We start from the raw sequence: 17,674 nt of genomic DNA, 5'->3' as shown, positions 1-17,674 counted from the left end.
GACCTATTTGAAGATCTATTCATAGACTAATTTTGATTTCCACGTGGACACTCACTGATTAATGAAAAAAATCCCCCAGAGACATTAAGTTAAAATTAACTGACTTTGACGTGCTTTCAATTTACAGTTATGACCCTTATCCCTTTAACTTATAATAAGACATGTAGTTACTTCTCATAAAATATTCTATTTTTCCTGAACAAGACGGCGCCAAATCAGCAATATTATAGTTCGCCTTTGGATAGCGACTCAATGCGCATTTGCCATTGTGCACTTGTTTAAACAAACGACCCCTTCCCCTTAAAGAAACAGACATTTTAAAACAGTCTAGTTTCCATCAGAGCCTACCTCGAATACGCTTGACTTAATGCCTCTTTGAGTCTAATTTGACTTAAAGCTAGGATACAGTATTAATTAATTCAAGTGAAGTCTCGCGGTGTTACCCTTCAGACATCTTGCATTTTTCAGTCTGTACGCTTGAAATTGTAACATACTACCACGTAAACGAATTTAAGATACAAGTTTTCGGTCGACTGTTTTCATGTATCGTTCAGCGCTAATGCATGCGAATGTCCTAGGCAGCTGAATCGAGTTTGCGTGCCAAACACTTGAGTGGATTGTCTTTCCCAGGGCGTCCTGAATTGTGCGTCATTTTCATTTCTGCATTTTGTTTTCCATCGAGGCAATATGGCAACACCCGCCGCGGTAAATCCATCGGGTAAGTCAGACATTTTTCATGTGGTTGTGTACATCGATAAGATAATATGTGATTAATTGGTCACGCGTTGGCATGCAATGTTATTTTCGTGTTAACAAAAGAACTGAGCTCCAGCGCTTATATCGACGTCAGCTACAGCATCCCCTTCCCCCACGTAGCTAGCCGCCTTGCACACAACAGAGGGTTTTCAGCTCAAAAATCACCAGGGTTGCTTGTGCTGTTTATTTCTGTACTACGACACAATTGTAACGACATAGTAATTACACCAGGTGACGTGCATTTGTTACAATTTCCCCCCAGATATGCAAATAAGACACCGGAAACATTACTGGTGGCTACGTGCTTTGATTTCATTGATACATTGTAACGTTAGCTAGCTCTAGTTAAACAGTGCTCCCGTTACTCAGCGAGGATACCAACAACTTCAACATTATTTTGTATCTCACTCCTGTCTAACATATTGACATGTTCAGACAGGGTGTTTAAACGTTAAAGATTGTGTAGGCTACTTCCCCTTGCCTGTTGATCCATCCATCTTAAAGCTAGAGGGAAAATCTCCGCTAGGCTGCTTTATTTAGGACCAGTAGAGACTACTCTGGGCAGGCTTTGCAAAATGCTGTTGTGTCACCACGTAATCGTCTCAATATGCCTTGGTTATTTACCAACATATTTGATACAGATGTCTTTTCAGTGCAGTGTTTTCTTCCCTCTTTTCTGTTCAGTCAGCCATGCGGGGTTGTCCTCTTTCTAAGCACGCACATTCAGAACTTGGTGATTCGGCTACACTGTGAGGACTACGTTGGCACTAAATAATCGTAATGTAACAAGCCATGGCATTGTCGGTTTGGCACGAGGCAGAATAGTCTCTTGTTTATCACTCGAAACACTGTAGCTGCTGGAGAAAACCGCAAGTAGAGGCAGCAACTGATGAGAAACTCTAGTTTGTGCTGGTCACGCCACACTTTTATTTGGAACCCAGGGCTACTGTGGATATGCTGCTGTTGCCCTCATGGCTCCTGTATCTGGTTCCTGTCAGATCTGAGCCAACAATACAACCCACTGTGCCATGTATCTTTGGGGGGGCGATATGTCCCTGCCACCTCATTACAAATGCTAATGAGGTGCTATAAATGAATATATAAAGAGCCGTGTGAGTGTAATGGGCACCTGGCTCGCATATAGAGTTGTTGCCAAGCGTGGTTTTTAGAATGCAAGGACCATCGTCTGAGGGAACTTCAGCTGTCAGAAGTCACACTGAAGGGCACTTTGTTTAAGTAACAGGCTCTCTCTCTCGCGCGCTCTCTCTCTCTCTCTCTCTCTCTCTCTCTCTCTCTCTCTCTCTCGCTCTCTTGCTCTCGCTAGGCAGAGGACACAAGGCAAACTGTGGGCCATCTGGAGCCTAGGTTCCGTCACACACACACACACACACACACACACACACACACACACACACACACACACACACACACACACACACACACACACACACACGCACACAATCACACACACACACACACACACACACACACACACAATCAGAGAGTTTTCAGATTACACAGCGAAAAGAAATGATAAGGTCGACTCCCATCCAAACTGAGAGGGAAGGAAGAATATTGGTCAATCAGCACAGGGTGCTCCGCTGTGCTCTTACAGTTTACCTCAGTCAGTCACCGTAGTAACAGTCTTTGATTGTATACAGCAGACATCTTTATCAGGTGGGCCACAACTGAAACTGCGAAAATAAGCTTGACATTTTGTGTCTTCCTTCATTCAATGACAACATCTGTATTTTCTAAATACAGCAGGAAATTCTCCTGACAGATAAGCTATGCAAGTGAGGGTTAATGATTCGTTTGTATAATCGCAGTTAATACACACAGAGAGCGCTTTTATATCCTGCAGTATTGCTCTGCTGTGTGTGGAGCTAATGTGTGGTCTACTCTGGAGAGCGGCAAAAGGCACCTCTGTTAACCATGAGTCATGGTGGCATTCAGAGGCAACCAAGGTATGTAGGCAGGCAGGGTAGAGAGGCAGAGAGGAGAGGAGAGAGAGGAGGAGAGAGCGGAGTGGAGAGGAGGAGAGAGAGGAGTGGAGAGGAGAGGAGAGGAGAGAGAGAGGAGGAGAGTGGAGGCAGCTGCCGAAGCTTTGGGACCGGTTTCAGCTAAAGCCTTCTACCATCACATCACATTACATACACACAAGAGAGCACCACACACACACACACATACACATACACACATCACATTACATACACACAACAGAGCATCACCACACACAGAGAGACATGCACACACACCAAACACAAGCATGCACGCACACACACACAGCTTAATACACCCTCTCTATTGCTCCCTCCACACACACACACACACACACACACACACACACACACACACACACACACACACACACACACACACACACACACACACACACACACACACACACACACACACACACACACACCATCACCACCACCACCACCACCACCATAGACATAACAGAGGCAGAGCCATGCCATACCAGTTCAAGACACTGATGGAAAGTGTTTGGGAAAAGCTAAGCAAACAAAGGCTGTTCTTTGTTAACAAAACATTTTAGCTCGGGCCCCTGTCTGTGTGTGTGGGTTGGGTGCGTGAACGTGTGTGTGTGTGTGTTCTGTCTAGTTTGGGTTGAGGGGGGGTGGGGGGACTTTGGATAGGTTGGGTACTCAGCACGAGACGAGACTGGTTTCCACCCCCCCGAAAAGAGAGAGAAGCGCAGGCCTAGCAGCGTGTCTAGACGATCTCGCTGCCGTTTCATTAATGGTCAATTTAAAATTCTCTGATGGAATGTGCTCTGTGCCATTACATTAAATTTCCTGCATTTGCATGCACAAGTGCTTTCCCGTAAAGGGGGAGAGACGGGTACTGAATATTGCTGCGTTGCATACAAGGCACTTGTACGGTATGGCTGGAATCCCACGTGTTAATCAGTTTGTTGAAATCTCCTGCCTCCTTTGCATACAAAATAAATTGCTTTTTTTGCTCTGCGTTCATTAGGGATTCAGCGAGCGGGGTAGCGAAACGCAGAGACTTGACTGCATATAATATGGCTACTATGTGCCGTGCGGTATTATGATAATGTTTTGGGATTCATGGCAATCTCCCGCTGTTTGTGGTAATAAAGCTGGGCTGTCCTGGTTTGGAAGTGGCATAGCGTGTAGCATCATGCTTAAGCCCATTATTTGCCTCCTCTCACCCCGTGTTCTGGTAAGTAAGCCGAGTGCTGAAAATACCATTAGCTGGCAGGCAGTGAACTACATGGCCAGATATCTGGTGTGCTGACTGCTGCTGCTACTGCTGCTGTTGCCCAGTACAGTGGTATTCTGGGAAATGTCCTTTTCATTGGGTCTCTCCTTTAATTGGTGTGTGTGAGAGAGAGAGCGAGTGTTAGCGCAGCCGTTGGCTCCCCCAGGATTGGTATTTATCATACCCGCATACAGAATGACAGATTTGTTTCCAGCGTTCAGCAGAAAAACACGCCGCCGCTGACATTAAAAGCTGCATGAGTTGCCGCGGGTGGGAGCTCCTGTATGTAATGTATGTATGTCTCAGGTGGCCGCTGGGAGATTTTCTTTTTTTTTTTCCTCCAGCTGCTTGATGGGATGGTAAAATGGCCCGAGGTTATTAACAACTCCACCACCCTCTCCCAGGGCCACAGAGGAGCGACTGACTGCAGAGAAAACAGGGAGGGAAAAAAAGAGGGGGTGAACTGAAGAAAACAACCTTGGAGTCGTCATGAGATGTGATTGAAAAGGAGAAACATCCCTCCATCCCTCCTCCCCAACCTCCCTCCTCTCTTGGTCTTGTCTTGTCTCGTCTTCTTCCCTGCGAAGGTTCCACCAAATGGACTGATTAATGAGGTTGACCTCAAAGGGCTCTAATCAGGTGGCTCAGCTACGGATCAGCCCTCCTCCCTTACATTCATCCCTCCATCTCTCCATCTCTCCATTCCTCCATCCCTCCATCCCCCCTCCTACATCTATTCAAGCATCCCTCCCCTCTCTTGCATGAACTTCCACGCAGGCCCGTTTTCTAGGGACGCACCAATACCGATATCGGTATCAGAATCTGACCCGATACTTGCTCATTATACTCATATTTGCACTTGTCAAAGATTTGCCGATGCCAGGCACAGATACTGCTATTACACGAAACAATGCAAGACCTCATCACGTTCTGTTGACTTGAATGCAACATGGGAAAAATGCGTATGCATGTCCTTCAACACTTAAGCCTACGTGTACATTGAAATGGACAAGAAATCAAATATCACAAGTGGAAAAACAAAGCTATGGATTGATTTTAATTGTATGTTGGTAATAGTATCGGTGTCACAGTACTCAGTATCGGCGAGTACAGAAATGAATCTACTCGTACTCGCATCGTTTTTCAAAAAGAGTGGTATCGTGCATCCCTACTTCCCTCTCTCACATTAACGTCCACGCAGGCCCGTCTTCGCTTACATGTAACCCACATTCACCCGAGCTGAGTTCTTGAGCTTGCGCTGCACTGTACAGTATAGCTGCAGCTGCAGCTGGAGCTGAAGTAAGCCAAGTGAAGAGGTTCATGTGAGCGTGCGTGCAGCCGTGCACCTCATGCCCCCGTGCTTCATAAATACATGAGCGAGAGGAGAGGAGAAACTCTTAGCGGGGAAGCCAAAGCGTTCGCTGCAGCTTGCTGTCATACCCAGCAGAGCAGAATACAGGAGAGAGAGGGAGCTGAGGTGGATAACACACACACACACACACACACACATACACATACACACACACACACGCGCACACACGCGCGCACACGCGCGCACACGCGCACACACGCGCACACACGCGCGCACACACGCGCACACACACGCGCACACACACACACACACACACACACACACACACACACACACACACACACACACACACACACACACACACACACACAGCAACAGCATGAAATATTAACACACAGGAGCCGCTTCCAACAGGGACGACCGCCTGTGCCAGTTTGTTTAGCTGATCCGGTGCAGGTCAGATGTAATAGAAGGGAGAGACCGTCGGAGGGTTTGAATGGGCACGACTGGGTGATGCGTGTTGGTGAACGCTTGTTGTGACGTCCTTGCTGTTGTATTTGTCCGCTTAGCCGACCTTTTGCAGGTGATCTGTCCTGTAATACGACTTGTAGGAGTAGCAATACATGTGATGCTTGTTGGGAATGTTGATGTTATTGCTGTTGTCGTTGTTGTTATCTTTGTTACTTTGGTTGAGCTGTCGCAGGTCAGCTGTAGTAGAATGGGGTTGAGGTGGGAGGGCTAGGTGATGCTAGGTGTGCTATGATGCTATGATGTTTGTTGACATCATTATTGTTGCTGTTTTATCGATTTGATTGGTCAATGTGTTGCATGTCAGATGTAACAGTAGGGACAGTGGGAGAGGATGGGTAGATTTTTGAGACTTGTGAATGTTTGTTGACGTCCTTATTGTTGATTGTTGATATTGTTAGTCTTTGCTTCACTGATTTGTCATATGCAAAGCAGGGACAGCAGCAGAGTGTGATGGCAAGGTCTGTGAGGCTGGCGATGCAGACTGTGAATGTTTATTGATGTCGTTATCATTGTTGTTCTATTTGTTTGTTTTGCCGATTTGTTCCCATGAGATGTTATTCAACAGAGAGCCTTTGTAGGTTAGACGTAATACGACTTGTAGGAGGGCTGTGCAAAATGGCTGATGCTTGATGTGAACGTTTATTGATGTCAATATTGTTGTTTTTGTTTGTGTCTGTGTTGTTGTTGTTGTTGCGCTCTTGCAGAGATGGGCACGGATCTCCCGGGGCCGGTGGCCATGGCTGGCGCGGGGGTGGGTGCGGGCCAAGTGCGGATGGCAGGATCCATGCCAGGCAGAGGAGGCAAGAGGAGATCGGGCGGGTGAGTGCAAACGATTGCTGGCATCTTACACACACACAAAAGCATGCGCTGATGCGAGTGCTCACACACATGCACGCGCACGCACGCACGCACACTCAAACACACACACACACACACACACACACACACACACACACACACACACACACACACACACACACACACACACACACACACACACACACACAGAGTCAAACACACACACACACACAGAGTCAAACACACCCACACCCACGTCAAACACACCCACACCCAGATACAGACGCACGCACGCACGCACGCACGCACACACACACACACACACAATCAGTTGGTAAGAGGAGGGGATATGGCTGGTTGTTGGTACATCGATTTCTGTCTCTCCCACAGTGCTACCTCAACCGTCTCTCTAAAACAGTCTGATGCGCACACATTCTCACTCACACAGGCATAGCAGGCACGTACGCACACAAAGTGATGTGGTGGGTGTGAGTACCTAGATTTTTGTCTTTTTCACTACTCCTCACCTCAGCCTACTCAATGCAACCCTATACCAATCACGGCATACATACAACCTCACATACTCATTTATTTTTAACCACACACACACATTCACACATTAACATACACACAAGCACACACGCACACACCACGCACACGCACACACGCGCGCACACACACACACACACACACACACACACACACACACACACACACACACACACACACACACACACACACACACACACACACACACACACACACACATCGATTCCTGCCTCTCTCACTCGCTCCTTCCTCAGCCCAGTCAAAAAGTTCTTAGACCAATCACACACTCAAATCCAACCTTGCATGCACACTCATTCTTGAACAGACACACACACACACACACACACACACACACACACACACACACACACACACACACACACACACACACACACACACACACACATACACACAAACAATGTGCACACATTCATACTGACTTACTCACACCCAGCCCACCATTACCCCTACTGCCACCAACACCACTACCACCACGAGCCCCACCATGTTGTAGGCCAGCCTGATTTCCTGAGACCTAAACCAAACACCTCAGCACCTGATTCAACAAGCGCGCTGATTGTGGCTGTTTGACTTGTGCTCTTGAATGAGAGCTTGTCCCAGCTCCAAGGCTGCCCAGCCGTCAAGCTTCAAGCCCTGGGTGCGGACCGCGAGGCGAGACGCTTTGCCTCTGCTTGTTATGATTTCTGGTTCTACTTTTCCTTCTTCTTCTCTTTATGTAGTATTTACACAATAGTCACAAGCTAGATGGCAGAGCGTTGCCCTTGTTTAGCCTCCAGTCTTGTCAGGTTGTTTTGACGTGCGGCGGTGTTTCTCGTATGAGATCAGTGCATTGCAGGCTGATGTGAAATGGAAACAATTGAATTAGCGGAGCGCTTCCCCCGGGAGGCGAAGGGGAAGACTTGCTTGCCAAGATTTCAGCTTATTCTTTGTGTTTTGGATGTGACCCACACGCTACCAAATGTGAGGCCTTTGATGGATCACGGTCTTTTGTAATTTGCGCTGAATAAACGCTTCTGCAAAGTGTAGCGCACTGTAAACCAACCAGAAGAGTCTTGAATTTTACCCTCTGAATGTTGAATTAACACTGCACAATGCACTGTGTGTAAGGTGAAATGATAGAAAGATCATAAAAGGGATCATAGTTGCCTGACGATAAGATGCGAGGATAGAAAAACATGCTGACTGCAGGAGCGTATCATCACAGTAGGAGAGACCTAAATGTCATCATTAGTCTTGTGTATTATCCTGTAAGTCACACCCTGTTACTGTTATGTCAAGCCAACGGCAGCTCAAACACACAGGGAGGAAGAGGAGGAGGAGGAGGAGGGGGAGGAAGGGGCTTTTGATTGTAATTTCATTCTGAATTTAAATGCGTGCGGTGCGTAGCGGTGCTCACATATGCTTGGAACGAGAGACTTGTTGACGTTGGTCCGAATTTAATAAGCCAGCTCGCCCCTCGCCGCCAGACGTGAGCTGGAGGAAGACGGCGCTTGCTTGGCAGTGGGATTTGCCGATTAAATTCTGAACCTCATACTGCTCTGATTTGACTTTCTAAACAGACATGGCGTTCTCTCATTTTCCTCCTCCAGTATGTTGCACAAATGAGCACCACTAATTCTATTTGCAAGAATTGTAATGCAGACACACACAATAATTTAACAGTGGAAATTTAATAGAATACATAGACTGTGCATTATCATTTTTTTTTCATGTATGGCATTGATCATAAATGAGCGTGCAACGTGGAGTCAACAAACAAATGCTGCTGTTTCATCACCAGGCTTAGTTTTAAGGGGCCTAATGTTCACAGGCGCACTGTTCTTTTATAAATGAGCTCAAACACATCTGAACCCACACATTTGTTAAATGGAGAGGGCTGAGAGTATGTTCACCTCCCTGCCACATAAAGTACTAGACACAGTGCAATGCATTACAGAGAGCGCGCACACACACACACACACACACACACACACACACACACACACACACACACACACACACACACACACACACACACACACGTTTGCGGAATTCATTTACAGAAGCCATTATAAGCCAGCTTGTTAAACTCTACCTCCCTTACCACTCGACCCCCGTTCCAGTGCAGATGGTCGTTACAGTGCACCAGAAGTGGATATTCCTAATTCAGAACATAAATTCACAGACGATTCACTAAACGGCTCGTTCTCATCAACATGTTCCTCATGAACATATTACACTTTTTTTCCACTTGTGCTACTTAGATAGGGAAGTTTAGAGGAGGCAGGAAATGAATGGAGAAAGAGACACAGCAGGGTTGGACAATGACCCAGGCCAGATTTGAACCTGGATCTATATGGGCATGTAGCACGTATGTCAATGATCACAGCATGCCCACATTGCACAAACAGCTAACCAATTTGAGCACCTTTGCTGTGCACACTGTCGATAAGAGAGAGTAAGGGAGAACTGTGGCTTGAACATCCGTAATTGAGTAATAGAAATGCTTTTGGTACAGAGGAGGGTGGTCCGAACTCTTGCTAAGCTGACTCATACCAAATGTGTTGCTCGTTTCGTCTCATTCGGACTCCCTTAGGCTGGTGTGCGTGCCTGCAATATAGGGGAAATGGGCTCTGAAAGACTTGCCTACCTTAAGGTAGAGCATGCACAGTATTTATTTTAGTAGTTCACTTCCAGATTTTTTTCTGCCCATTCACTAATGTTGTATTTTTCATGAGTTACCTTTTTTGCACCACCATCAATTTTTTACTTTTCATTAAGGCTGGACAAATTACACTTTACATACATAAAAATGTGGACCTTCTCCTTGTCCACCATTTTGAATTTCATCTTTACATCTTTAGCAGCAAAACGTGCAGTGCTTTGCTCAGACCTGTAAATGTTAGTTTATTACTTAGTAAATGTTCATGCACAGATCAAATTTGGGAATGGGTAGCATAGTTGCAATGAGCACTTGAGCAGAATACAGTAGTTGCAATGCCTACTCTGGCCACAATCTTTCATATTCAACCTTACTGTAAACTAATCACCAGGTGAACTGTGCAGGGTGCAAAGGGACAGGTGTGTTCAAAGCAATTTCAATGTATCTTTATGCATCTCGGGTCTCAATGTGACTTGGCAACCACAAATTACACGACACACCCGTCGTTGACAGGAAAATTGATATCAATACAGAAAGAACATCAAATCAATCTGCCTAAATTGCCACAGTTACCAGAGTTGGATTTCAAAAGCGGCTTTTGTGTAGTTGACAGCAGGAAACTGCTCAGCCTCAAATCAATGCAGAAGTGAAGGACCAACATATCATCTACACCAAGGGGCTTTGCATCAGACATGTTTGGATGTAAAAAGCATTGGAAAAAGGGACGGTTTTGAGTTTAAGTGACTCTGTCGTGGAAAATGAATATTTGTGTAGGAGTGCGCAGTGCTGTGTAGTTTTGTTAAAACCCTTATCCAGCCATAGCTGGAGGCTGATATTTATGAACACAGACAGCTACCCCCCCACCCCAACAACCCCCCACACACCCACCGCACCCCCTCACAACCCCCCTCCAAAAGGCCCAAAGGCATTTAAGTGGAAAAGCATTTGGCAGCTTTACTGGGTGGATTTTGTATTTGGTGTGTGTCCCTGCCTCCCCCACACCCGGGCCGTCCCCATCTCTGGTGTGTGGTGATTGGTTAGCGGATTGTTGGAAATCGGCTTTCGGGCCCAACCCGACGGCATGGTGAACACTTTGGTCTGCAATGACACTGATATAGCTCATACAGCTCTGACTGACTGCTCTCACTAACTCTTCTTTCTTTCTTTCTTTCTTTCTTTCTTTCTTTCTTTCTTTCTTTCTTTCTTTCTTTCTTTCTTTCTTTCTTTAATTTTTTTGTTTTTCTTTTTTCAATAGCATCCCTTACTGGGAACACATTTTCTTATTGTTGTCAGCGCAGGAAATATTCCCAGTAAACAACAGCACGGTACGAGACTCTTCTTCTCAGTATTGATTGCCGGCTGCTCATATTTACGGCCCCCTTGAAGCATCTTGAATCACTCGCCGCCGCTGTTGCGTGTTGATATAGTGCTTCTTCCAGTAGCGAAGGAGGACGTAACAAATAAGTAGCTCCGCTGTTATTTTTTATGACTCCGATGATGGCCCATGAGGTGACACAATCCTTTTTTGCTATGCTGAGTGTCTGTGTGAGGAATATAAGGTGCGGACTGGGAAGAATATGTTGCTTTTCATTACACTTAGCGTATGCTCTTATGCAGGCCGGGGGTGAAGTTATGATGACTTGGACTACCTTGCTGAAGGGTCTTTTTTGCCAGGATTGAGTGGTGTATACTCCCCCGTCTTCATGATTCTCATTGGTATTAGAGTCAAAGCATGTATTCCACCGTCCATTTAAAGATGCTGTGTGTCTGAGGGCTAGGGTGCGGAGTGTGGACAATATGTTTCATTACATTACACTTATCCTGGGCTCTTGTCCAGGTGGAGCGCAATGATGAGTTGGACGCTTTCCTTGCTGAAGGGATTTTCACTCATGATTGAGGGTGCACACTGCACTGTCTTAATTACAGTAGTAATACAGGCGTGAATTAAAGTTTGAAGATGGCAAATGTGTCATATTCTATAATACATATTCTATAATACAGTGACAGTGCGGAGAAGAGAGACCCAAAGTAGAATGTGAGTGTCAAGATGCTGTAAGGCACGCCTTTCTTTCTCATTTGGCCAAAGTCTTAAAAACTTAGACTGTGTGCGTGTCTCTTAATTGATAGTTTGCAGATATAAAGGATAATTTTCTTGACACCACCTCCCCACCTCATTCTGCTTACTGGTATAGCAACAGCCTTTCAATTAGGTCACACAGCAGGGTCATTCCACGCCAAATCAACAAGAGCCCGCGCACTTAGGTCTCAAAAAATTCTGAAAATATTACCAAGTGTACCCGTGGTACTTAGGAGAAACACTGTAAATTTATTTGAATGAAAGATGTATACTCTCCATGTTACAGCCAATTTTACTGGGGGAGGGGGGTGCCCATTTTGTTCACACTCTTTTTTTTGTCAAAGTTCACAAGCCCGTAGCTCAATAACTAAACCATGTAGGAAGTTCAAATTTGGCATGCTGGTACATAGATAGGAATAAGTCGTTGCTAAACTGTCAGTTTTGGTCTGTATGATCCTGCATCGTCATAGCATTCCCTCAAAGATGATACAAATTGTACTGGAGTTTTTGGCTGTGCTCTGTTTAGGCCTTCAGAAGACATATTTGTGCCAAACATAGCCTCTTGATTTTTTCCCCTTGGAGAGACAAGTGGGAACACTCTCATAAAAAGCTAAAAATAGAAAGGAAACCCCATCAGTGTTTGACCAGAAGACCTCACAAGTCTGACAAATCATTTTGGGTGTCATGTTCAGAGCTCCAGAACCCCTTGTGGGATTGTCCACAGATTTTTATTTTATTTTTTTCTTCATTCTTCATGAATTCTTCTTTTTAAAAATGCCAATGAGACTTGTCTTATGTGATGTTTTCTTTTTTAATTTCCAACCTGAACATGGGCAACATGCACATTGAGAGCAATATGTTTTCTATGCGTTTCTTCCGCTGCCATCTGCTGGTCAAAAAAAGTAACAACATGACTCTTTGTGCCTGACCTACTGTCTGTTTTGGTGTGCGAACCTGCTCCCACATTGAACGCTCCTGAAATCATTGAAATTGAAAGGGATACCTGCACCCCTGCACAAGGACTCTCGGGTGATCATGTCCGGGCAAAATTTGCATTTGATTATTTAGTATTTACATTAAATGTTATCGAAATCATGTTGCTCTCTTTTTGCATTTTGCCCATGTTCAGGGTGGAAATTAACAAAGAAAACATCCCATAAGACAAGTCTCATAGGCATTTTTAAAAAGAAGACTTCATGGAGAATGAAGAAAAAATGTTTAAAAAAATCTGTGGACAATCCCACAAGGTGTTCTGGAGCTCTGAACATGACACCCAAAATGATTTGTCAGACTTGTGAGGTCTTCTGGTCAAACACTGATGGGATTTTCTTTCTATTAATAGCTTTTTATGAGAGTGTTCCTACTTGTCTCTACAAGGGGAAAAAATCAAGAGGCTATGTTGGACACAAATATGTCTTCTGAAGGCCTAAACAGAGCACAGCCAAAAACTCCAGTACAATTTGTATCATCTTTGAGGGAATGCTATGACGATGCAGGATCATACAGACCAAAACTGACAGTTTAGCAACAAATTATTCCTATCTATGTACCAGCATGCCAAATTTGAGCTTCCTACATGGTTTAGTTATTGAGCTACGGGCTTGTGAACTTTGACAAAAAAAAGAGTGTGAACAAAATGGGCACCCCCCTCCCCCAGTAAAATTGGCTGTAACACGGAGAGTATACATCTTTCATTCAAATACATTTACAGTGTTTCTCTTAAGTACCACGGGTACACTTGGTAATATTTTCAGAATTTTTTGAGACCTAAGTGCGCGGGCTCTTGTTGATTTGGCGTGGAATGACCCAGCATGAAGATGCAAAATGAAGATGCACTTGTTGTGTCAGAGAGTTATAGCTTCTGGTGCAGTGTGGTGATTAATGATTATTTTTTCTTTTGTTCTTGCTTTCTACCTCTACAGAATGGACTTTGACGACGAGGATGGTGAGGGGCCCAGCAAATTTTCAAGGTGAGGAGGAGATGGAGGAATAAACATCCATTTCCACAAGATGACTGTTTGCCTCTGTCATGTTAGCTCTGATGGTAGACTTAGTTAAGTTATATGATGTAATGCATTATCACTTCTCAGTTCTCATGCATACTAGACTTGTAGAAACATGCCACAGTTTGTTTGTCTTTTGAATGGATATACAGTATCTGCTGATTACATCCATTTTGCCATGTCAACATTTGTCTGCATACCTATTGTTTGTAGCTCAAGTTTCTAAATGTTCATTCATAATTTGCTGCGTTTTCCCCCTTCCAACATGACGCTTGATGCCGTGCCATCTCAAACATTCATCATGATTTTTCTTTTCTCTTCAGCATGTTTCCGTTTTTATTTTATTTTATTCATGTTCTCTTTAAAGGACGCATATCCCCTATTAATGTCCCTGCCAACCACAGTCTGTCTGTTTACACACGGGGGGCATTCGAGTGAAGTGAAGTGAAGACAGTGCCCTCTGTTGGAGAACTGAAGAAGCACACCTCACATTTCTCCCCCCCCTACCTCCCCCTCCTGGGTGAACATCTACTCATAAATACAGATGTGTATTGATCCAGACTCATTGTCGTGACCTGCAAGAACTATGAAGCATAGTGTATTACTCGCTCTTACAAAGGAATTGCCTCGAGTCCTACAATGGTTTTCTGACCAACCGCAGATATTGAGTTGAATTGCAGTCAGGCCTGCAATGCACACAGTGGTTTCCATGGTAACCAGTGGATCCGCCTCCTGCCAAAAAAAACAGTTTCCAAAGAGCTATGCTGGCTCATGCACACACATATGAACCTAGTGCTTACTGAAATATACCCAGAAGCTTATACTCTGCCCACAGCCAGTGGCTGTTGCCCAAAACGAAACAGAGGACACTCTCCCCATAGCATGCTAATATCTCATGTTTTACCATTTGTCATCCTTAGTTGATTCATTTCCTTGTTACAGTTTTTAAAATCTTAATATATTTTCCTGTACTTTCATTGCTACACATTCACAAACAGTAAAAACATGTATCAGCTAGATCTTGTAGACCCATAATTACCTCAAATGTCCACACAGTCACATGGCAGAAAATAAATGGTCATCAAAGTAACCGAAAGTGACTCAAAGTAAAATCATGTTTCTTATCCCGTGTGTCACCAGGATTACGGCTCTAATGTGCTGCTCTGCTGTCTCTTGTGTTTGCAGGTATGATGATGATCAGGTTCCTGCTGATAAGGAGAGATATGCCAGGTAGGGCTACTTAATGATGCTGCCAAAGGGGGACAGCTTCAGTTGAAGTGTCCTGCTGGCAGGACTGCTCTGTCAAGCAGCTGCCAGGTTTCGCTTGGGCACACTTCACCCGCCAGCCAGCCGGGCGGCCCGATATCTCACACACTCACACCGACCAGCTATCCGTCCGTCCGTCCGTCCGCCTGAAACACTCACTCTCGCTCGAATAGCTCTCCGAGAATGGAAAAAATTAAAGGAGAGGAGAATTCATTACCTCTCACTGAAGCATACAAATGAAAGGGGCGCTTTGAACTATTGAAGGGTGGCGAGGTAGTGTTATGAGGATGAAAAGGTTTCTTCTGTCGCTCTCTGGCTCTCCTCTCTCAGTCGCCTGCTGACTGTACTTATGTGCTCTTCACAAAATTGCAGCGGCGTGGTGAGGGTGACTTTCAAGATCTTCAGTCCTCTTTGTGAGACAGAAATGAGTTGAGAGAAAACAGTTGAGTTAAAGATGGTTGCTGCTGCTCGTGGTGTAGTTCCAATCATCGGAGAAAGTCGTGCATGTTTTTGTGTGTGAATTTGTCTGTTTGGTGTCCTACAAATCCATTGCATATTGACACATATTGAATGTCTTAATTTTTCTGTTTTTATATCCTCAGAGAATTACACACAAAACCAGAGAGGCGAGGCAATTCCCCCTCTCTACTCAGAAGCGAAACAGATTTTGTTTATTTTCAGCCTCAAACTTTCTAGCCATTTGTGTTCGAAAACACATTATAGTGAGCTTTTGTCAAAAAGCCAATTGGTCCAGATGTGACTTGGTTTGTTTTGTTAATTCGGATGTAGGTTGTCAGGGAAATGCCAGAATGAGTATAAAAATAGACAAATAGACAATTCAGCATTATCTGTTTAGATCTTTTCAGCCGGTATGAATGGAAAGCAATTAATGCAATGCATTGTCATTGTTAAATGATACACTCCAGTCAACTAGCTGACTGATCGAATGATTTTCAGCTCAAGTCCAATTTGTGTCCGGTTGGGACATCATAATTAGGTTGGGAGGGATGTAATTGTTATGGTGGGCCCTTTTCAGAAAAAAATACAATATCATAGGCTGTTGTCATATTATTATGATGGAAACACCAATCTTTGTTAAAAAAAAATATCAGCTATCACATGTCCCAAACCACATGTCCTTAATTTTCCCCTTTTCAATAAAGTAACTCTATTCTACTAATAACCTGGCTATCACGCCTGCAAGTCTCTTTGAGAATTTATTCTGGCCAGGCCAGCCATTTACAACGTTTTCTCCATGGGAGATGCAAAGCTTGTGTAGCTTATGTTCATTAAATGCCTTCATGTGCCACTGGTTGAAGTTTCAATCGACTAAACCACCCTTTCCTTCACTCAACCGTTAACTAAACTGGTGTGTTACTGCCTTAAACACGCCCTATCGAGCAGCTGAAAATGCTCAAAATGGATTGGTTCCCTTTTTGGGGGAAATTTGAAATGTTGTAGATGGTCTACCTGGCCAGACTTAAGACTTGAAGAGACTTGCAGTCGTGATAGCCATCTACTAATAAATCTACTCTAACCCCTCAGTTAATGTAATATGATTACAAAGTATAATAATAATGATTAGTTCTAATACCAGCTAACCCCAGCCCTAACCCCCGCTGTCAGTACCATATTATAATGACAAGATGTTGACCTCTTGCCCCCCCTGCCCCCCCCCCAGTAAGCAACTGCAGTGTAATAATGGCAAGGCACTGCTCTCCTGCCCTCCCCTGCCCCACCCACTACTACACTAACTATATCATGTGATAATGACAAGACCCCCTTGCCCCTAACCCTCAGTCACTACAGTATACTCTGTAATAATATCAAGGTGCTGATCCCCCATCCCTGCTCCCCTCAGTAAGTGACGATGACATAATAATGACGCTGTGCTGATCCCCTGCACCCCCTGCCCCCACGTTGTGCTTGTGCAGGGAAAACCACAGCGAGATCGAGCGCAGGCGCCGCAACAAGATGACCCAGTACATCACAGAGCTCTCCGACATGGTGCCCACCTGCAGCGCGCTGGCACGCAAGCCCGACAAGCTGACCATCCTGCGCATGGCCGTCTCGCACATGAAGTCCATGAGGGGCACCGGCAACACCTCCACGGACGGCGCCTACAAGCCCTCCTTCCTCACCGAACAGGTACGCTCCCTTTCGCAGAACTCGAGTCTATTTTCCTGCGTGGACCTCCGCGGTCTCCCATGAAAATGAATGCTGCTGCCCATCGATAGAACGCGAACGCTGACTATGCAGTGTGAAATGAAGCAACTAAACAGCCGGCGAACCTCTCGGACTCGCGACATGTTAAGCGAATGGGAATCTCTGGTGTGTATGCACCAATAGACATGGGTACAGTGGGAGCATACAAGCCTTCGTTCCTCACCGAACAGGTACGCGTAGGCGCACCCTTCCCTCCCTTTTATACACACCATAGACATGGGTACCGTACAAGCCCTGCTTCC

The 17,674-nt window shown here is 45.1% G+C and overlaps 1 protein-coding gene across 8 annotated transcripts in view; it reads left to right on the top strand.

Annotated features, from left to right (window-relative positions):
- The first annotated feature begins 463 nt into the window (after positions 1–463).
- The window catches only part of arnt2 (aryl-hydrocarbon receptor nuclear translocator 2), an 89,983-nt gene continuing 72,772 nt past the window's right edge, over positions 464–17,674 (top strand). For 4 of the 8 annotated variants that reach the window (XM_063188741.1, XM_063188740.1, XM_063188739.1 and 1 more), the window contains exons 1-5: positions 464–718; positions 6,556–6,670; positions 13,860–13,907; positions 15,126–15,170; positions 17,141–17,354. In XM_063188741.1, the coding sequence (XP_063044811.1) occupies positions 688–718; positions 6,556–6,670; positions 13,860–13,907; positions 15,126–15,170; positions 17,141–17,354 (453 nt within the window). In that variant the 5' untranslated portion in view covers positions 464–687. The remainder of the gene's footprint in view (positions 719–6,555; positions 6,671–13,859; positions 13,908–15,125; positions 15,171–17,140; positions 17,355–17,674) is intronic. The other 4 variants (XM_063188744.1, XM_063188743.1, XM_063188742.1 and 1 more) reach the window with 2 other exon arrangements.

The sequence above is a fragment of the Engraulis encrasicolus genome, chromosome 22 (genome assembly GCF_034702125.1).
Source record: "Engraulis encrasicolus isolate BLACKSEA-1 chromosome 22, IST_EnEncr_1.0, whole genome shotgun sequence".
Taxonomy (NCBI): domain Eukaryota; kingdom Metazoa; phylum Chordata; class Actinopteri; order Clupeiformes; family Engraulidae; genus Engraulis; species Engraulis encrasicolus.
The sequence above is the reverse complement of the archived record's forward strand: the minus strand, read 5'-3'. Positions and strand labels throughout refer to the sequence as shown.